The 6522-nt window shown below is 38.5% G+C and overlaps 1 protein-coding gene across 2 annotated transcripts in view; it reads left to right on the forward strand.

Annotated features, from left to right (window-relative positions):
• Window positions 1–6522, forward strand: part of LOC106960373 (plexin-A1) — a 52217-nt gene that overhangs the window by 6826 nt on the left and 38869 nt on the right. For both annotated transcript variants that reach the window (XM_015053446.1, XM_015053447.1), the window contains exon 2: window positions 4114–4348. In XM_015053446.1, the coding sequence (XP_014908932.1) occupies window positions 4114–4348 (235 nt within the window). The remainder of the gene's footprint in view (window positions 1–4113; window positions 4349–6522) is intronic.

The following is a 6522-nucleotide window of genomic DNA, read 5'->3' on the forward strand; positions in this document are numbered from 1 at the left end:
TGTGAATGAGTGAGTACAACTACATACCCTGTGTTTATGGTTTGCCTATGGTGTGTGTGTGAGCACTCTGGTCTTTGTGGTGTATGTTGTGCAGGACGCAGCTGTAGTAAAACATTATTCCCTGTACACAATGACCTACATACAGGGGACCCCAATGGGCGTCAATACATTCTGGCCCCAGGTTTGTGGTGTTGTGTGTGTGCGTGCGTGCGTGTGTGTGTGTCGGTGCACTGTAAGAAATGTTGCATGTGTATCAGCTTGTCTTTGTGCATGCCCTCAGATGTTCTGCTGTGTGTTGGCAGCTGTGTGCCTCCCTTGAGTTTTTGAAGAAACTTGTTTGTTGTTTTGGCCTTCAGCTTTTTAAGTTCCTCTGCCAGTCCTTCAGTCTGTCAGTCGAATAAAAATAGACAAGCTACGAAAATATATCAACGCCTCCATGTTACTTAACCTCTTCTGAATTCATGTCATTTGATGTGTCACCTAATTGGTTTCCTCAACCATACCAGTGCCCCCATTTTAGGTTGTTACCTTACACTCTTATCGTTAGGGGAAGGGTGAGGATCCTACCCTCAATCCAACCTTTTTCCTATCGCAGTATATCTGTCCTATAAAGTCACCTCTACAATAATGTAATCTAAGAAGCTATTTAAAAGGGAACTGCATGACCTTTGACTTGTCAGGAAAGTCTGCAGCTGATTTAGGCTGCAAGAGGCGAAACAAGACTTTCTACAGATAACTGGGAGACTAAATGGATTTTTATATCCTATATATCAGTGGTTCTCAGTCTTGGTAATTCTGAACTAACTGCCCTGCATGTTTTAGATGTTTCTCTGGTGCTGCACGCCCGACTTAAACAATTTAATGATTAACAGGGTTCTGCAGCACTTTTTAATCATTAGGTGTTTTGTACTGGATAAATTTCTAAAACATTGGTTTGAGATCCAGGATTATGATCCAGTTTTTCACAGCTTTCGACTTACATTCTCTAACTGTGCAGAGGTAGTAGAAACATACCACAAAAACTTGACCATCCATGGATTTGGCATAGTTTTACTTAAGAAGTTACATCAGGAGCTGTAGCAGTGAGTAGCCTGGGACAGGACAAGACTACTCTACAAAGCACCATCCCAGAGGTTTAGGTTGAAGTTGGCTAGGATGGCTTCTGGGCGCTTCCCTGGTGAAGTGTTTCAGGTACGTCCCGCCTGTAGGAAACCCAGTGGAAGATCCAGGACACGCTGAACTGTTTCACAACTGGCCTGCGAACGCCTTGGGATTCCCTCAGAAGAGCTGGTCTCTGGAGAGGGAAGTGTGGGCTTCTCAGCACAGATTGGTTACTAGATCCAGGATTAGCCAAAAGATAATGGATGGATGGATGGAATGGATGGTGGTGAAAAATGTGCAACCAATTTGACCTTTTTCCAAAGTTGCTCACTTTGTAGAACACAGAAGGCAAAATTCAGACTTTCAGGACATAATTCCTATCAACACAGACTATTCGTTGCCTAGTCCTAAAAGGCCATTCTAATTGCCTTTGCTACTGCAAATTTAATTTGTAGCTATTGATTATATTGATATTGATGTAACGGCTTCTTACTTTCTGTCTTTTATATTCAGACTTTGTTAATGTCAACATGAAAGTGCTCTTACAAGAACTTCAAAGCTTATAATCACACTTCATTTGAATCGGTTATCAACCCCCTTGGGGGATATCTTGATTTGATGGATTCCAGTGACACACTGTGCATATATAAATGTAGTTAGTCAGAGAAAAAAAAACATCAGATGTGTTTGACTTTCCATAATTACCACGACTCCTTGGGGAGAGATTTAAATGCTGGTGATTACTTTGTTTGATTACTTATGCTGTGTGTGAATATATGCATAGTCTATATGTGTGTGTGTGTGCGTGTGTGTGTGTGTGTGTGTGTATGCCCTGAATGGGTAATCTTTTATGATGTTATTATGACATTAATGTCTGTTTCGTCCTGTACCACACTGCTTTATCCTTGTCCATATGCCCATCATTCACATTCTGACCTAAATCAGTTAAAGTTGACAGTGATGTACGAGAACATTAACAAGAAAACATCTAACCCAAATACAGAGCCGTCACAGACACCTACCTAGGAGAGTACTGGGCAAGTTTTGAAATCTTCATTATCAAAGCCCTCTGAAGTTGCTCCTCTGCCCCCCCGCAGGCAGGAATCGAAAAGCTTTCCTACAAGAAATGTTCACAACGATGGAGGTGATGTAAGCCTTCGCAGTGCAAGCCTGTCAGAGATATCTGTTTAGCGTGACTACACAACAGATAAAAATTTAATGACCTTTGCTTTAGAGATCGGCTCGGCCAGTTTCTCTTTCATCAGATCAACAACTTTTGATCCTTTCAGACAACTTTGTCTGATCTCAAACAGGTGCTGTTGCAGAAATGAACCGTGTTTTTCTCTCTCTCGTTCTCTCTCTCTCTCCTTGGATGGCACAAGTAGAGAATCAGAGTGGGTGGTGGGACATGTCTGCATAGAAATACCATAGCCCTTATTGACTGTGGTTGAGCTGCCTTTGAGCAATGCCATAAACTCTTTTGTCAACCAGTTCAGTTAGGCACAAGCAGAGGAACTACAATAAATCATAGTGGTGCAGGTGACTGTTTTAATGTTGAAATGAATTTAAACCAACAGAATCAAAAAAGGTGGGTCCACATGCTGGTGTTGGAGATTTAGGGCCTTTTCACATCTTTTCACAATTGGATTGGTGTCAGACTTCAGCTGCCTTTATTTTTGTCATTGGTAAAAGACTACAAACCATTTCTCCCTCTATCGCAAGACATGGATGTTTGTTCTGGTTATACTTACCCAGAATGCCATGTGCTATAGTCCACTTTCTGTTTGTGGAGTGGTCTCCAAGCCAAACTTGACTTCAACCAAACTGAGACCTAGGTTTTTTGGCAGGCCAGAGTTTGCTTTTTTGATCCACATCAAAGTTTGATTGTGCATTCAAATGTCCCCAAACAATAGGGGTTTTCTAAATAATACACGCAAGTCCAAATATAGCTACACTTAACAACACTTCAATCACACAACAGTTCTCACCATCAATGCACTTTTGGCATAATTCCGAACCACTATGTGTCACGGCATTTTTAGAGTTAATTTAAATTGGCTCAGATTTGACTTAGTCAAAGTCGGGGAACTTTCAGAGCCTTTATCTGTTCAAAAATGACTCTTAATATGTGTTTTAATGTTGAAAAACATAACTGTGTCCAACCTTTCAGATTGTAGTTGTTTATTTTAAGTGAAATTTAAAGCATTTGGTGTTTATCCTCTTTTTTTTAATCCTTGCATGTTTTACTTTGTGTCAGTATTGGCAAAATGATACTGCCACCACCATGCTAGACAATTGGTTCAGTTCTTTTGGATTGGAATGCATAACTTCAAGGGTTACTGTGGCCGCTGTGATCAAATGGCTCAATGTTAGTCTTGTCTGACCATAAAGGTGTCCTTCACATGACATGTTGGCTGCCAATTACAGTAGGTGAAGTGGGTCAAAGGTGTCAATTTTGGAGCACGGTCTTTTTTCTTCTGACTGAGTGAGAGGGTATGGAGCAAAACATTGGTGTGCCAACAGTTTTTAGTTTATAGCTAGAATACAGTCTGGTGGTTCCTTCGCTTACAGACCAATTTCTTTTCTTCAGAAGGTTGACATTTTGGGTCTAATGGTAAAATTTGGTATTTTGACGAGACAAAAATCCTAAACATCAGAAGTGGTTTTAACATGGACAAAATACTGTAAAGAAAATTTCTAGACTGCATGTCAAATTCAGGTCCACCCTTAGAAAGCAACCAGTTCACATAAACAAATTTACTGGAACTTTTTGATTACTAGTGGACAAGGTGCACCTCTCATCAAATATAAGCTGGGGTGAATGTACAGTTGAAACCAGAAGTTTATATACTTTGAATAAAGACACATACAACTTTTTTTCCACTGTTTGAATTGCAGTCAGACCAAACATCTCTTGTTTCTTGTCAGTTAGAATTACCAAAATAATTTATGTATGCATCTCTGTGAATCTTGAAGGATCTTGATCTCACCCTACCCTGTTTTTGTGTTTAGATCCGTGCTGGTGGATTCGAATACTCCCCAGGAACTCTTCACATCTACTCAGACAATCTCCTCACTCTTCCTGCCATCATTGGCATTGGAGGGGGCGGTGGGCTGCTCCTCTTGGTGATCATCGCTGTTTTGATAGCCTACAAGAGGAAGTCGAGAGACGCGGACCGCACCCTGAAGCGCCTCCAGCTCCAGATGGACAACCTGGAGTCACGAGTGGCCTTGGAGTGTAAAGAAGGTGGGTGCTCTTCGAGCAAAGCAAATTCATTGGCAGTGATGCTGATGTAAGTATTTAAGCCTTCCTTGTTGGTAGAATAGAACAGTTTTAAAGATATTTCTTTAAACATGACTTTCATACGGTTGATTTCCAGCTAAGCACGGCATTGTGTAGACAGAGACAGTTATAAAAGTGAATGAATCTGGAGAGAGGTGGAGATGCAATAAATTACTGTTGGACACTGTTATAATCACTACCAGCGTCTTTAGGGTAGTTAAAAACACAAACTGCCAATGTTGAGTTGTGGTGAATAAACCATTTAACTTGTGATTTTCTATAACATTTATAAAGCAGGAGTTTACAGTCACTTGAGTTTTAGACTAGCGGTGAGATTTGTTTAAGATTTTAATCAAGCTAATTGGACGGTCTGTAATTAATTAATCGAAATGAATCACATTTAATAAAATGAGCATCATTTTTTCATTCAAAAACCCTTTTTGCAGCTAAATTATTCTAAATTATGAAATGAATACACATATGTATTCATTTCATATGAATACATGTGTATTCACACATATGAATACATATGTATTCATATGAAATGAATACATATGTGTATTCATTTCATAATTTAGAATAATTATGAAATGAATACATTTCATAATGTATGAGCTCAACAACAAATATATTTATTGTTTTTAAATCTGTTAGGTTATTCAACAAGCATATTGGTGTAAAGTGATATTATGCAAATTCAGCTTTCCAGTGTTTTAGGAACCTCTGGTCATTCATGAAACTATTTTGAAAAAAGTCATTCTTTAGAAATATGGACTGTGGACGCTGATGTTAGTGTTGGGGTCGTCTGTGCTGCTGCTACATGTTTAGCATTAAAATCCTTTTTTAGGCTTGAATAGCTTTGGTGATAGGATAACTTGCACACAACAGTAGTCTTCTCTAACATTTCAGCAGATCATTTATGAAGCATAAATTAACTCCCAATGGGCCGATAGAAGAAGTGTTGTCGTCCATTGCTGTTGTGTTTGGATGTCGCTTGTGCGTCAGATTTATGGATGTACGAGAAACACGCAAACATATAAGTTCCAGCTCAGTTAAGTACTTTGGTATGTTAAAAATCTTTTTTTGATTAATTCTATTAAAATATTTAAAGCATTAAAAATCCATGCAATTAATTAAAAAAAATAATACATTAAAGTCTTGTCTCTTTAGACATATTACAATAATCTAGAAAAATTAATAACAAGCAGATGAAGTGGATTCCCATTGGATTTTACATTATGGTGAAACTGAAACTCATTCCTGGTAAATACATGTCAGTAGGAGCTCCAAATACCTAATATATTGTCATAAAAATTTGGCAATTGGAACATCATTTATAACATCAGTACATGAGGAAAAGTACTTTTTGGCTGTTTATCGAGAGATTTACAGAACACATGTAGCAGTCTGGTAGTGGGACTCAAAGACCTTTTGTTCAGAAAACATGCAGTTGTAAAATTATTATTAGTTTTTGAATTACCATACATATCAGCTGTGATCAACCCACATTTCATATGATTTCCACAGCACTCTCTGAGAGCTTTAGCATCTCTGCCGCTAAAATCAAAATAAAATTTGGGCATTGGGGGATGTGAAAGTCATTTCAGTGAACGGTCAGAATGTTTGTGAATTTTGCCTCACAGATCTAAGGGAAATTCTTACATCAGAAACATATCAAAAATGTCATACATACTTCAAAGACATCACAGGACTTGATGTTCCACAAAATCTCCTTCAGTTCCTCAAAATCTCCTTCAGTTCCTCATGTTGAGACCCACAGAAGATGCTTTTTATAAACACCATCCTTCCTGGAAAGACGGGGGGGGGAAGTCACAGCAGCTTTTTGATTAGACGCAAATGTTTCAGATCATCAAACTTATGTTTATATCAAAGATAACCAGAGTAAATTCACAAGGCAGCTTCAAATTACATTTTATTTTTAAAAGAGAAAGCCATCCAACCCAGCCTGGACCTGTGTCCAAAAGTAATTGACCCCTTAAGCTAATAACAAGTTCCTCCATGCTGCCACCAAGAGTTTTTTTTTTTTTTTTTTTTTTTTTTTTTTTTTTTTTTATGGGGCATTGTTTTTTTTTTTTTTTTTTGAACATTTAAAAGACGGGACACAGGGGGTGGAAGTT

This window comes from Poecilia latipinna, unplaced genomic scaffold (genome assembly GCF_001443285.1).
Source record: "Poecilia latipinna isolate Pla-1442-1.1 unplaced genomic scaffold, P_latipinna-1.0 Scaffold1179, whole genome shotgun sequence".
Lineage (NCBI taxonomy): Eukaryota > Metazoa > Chordata > Actinopteri > Cyprinodontiformes > Poeciliidae > Poecilia > Poecilia latipinna.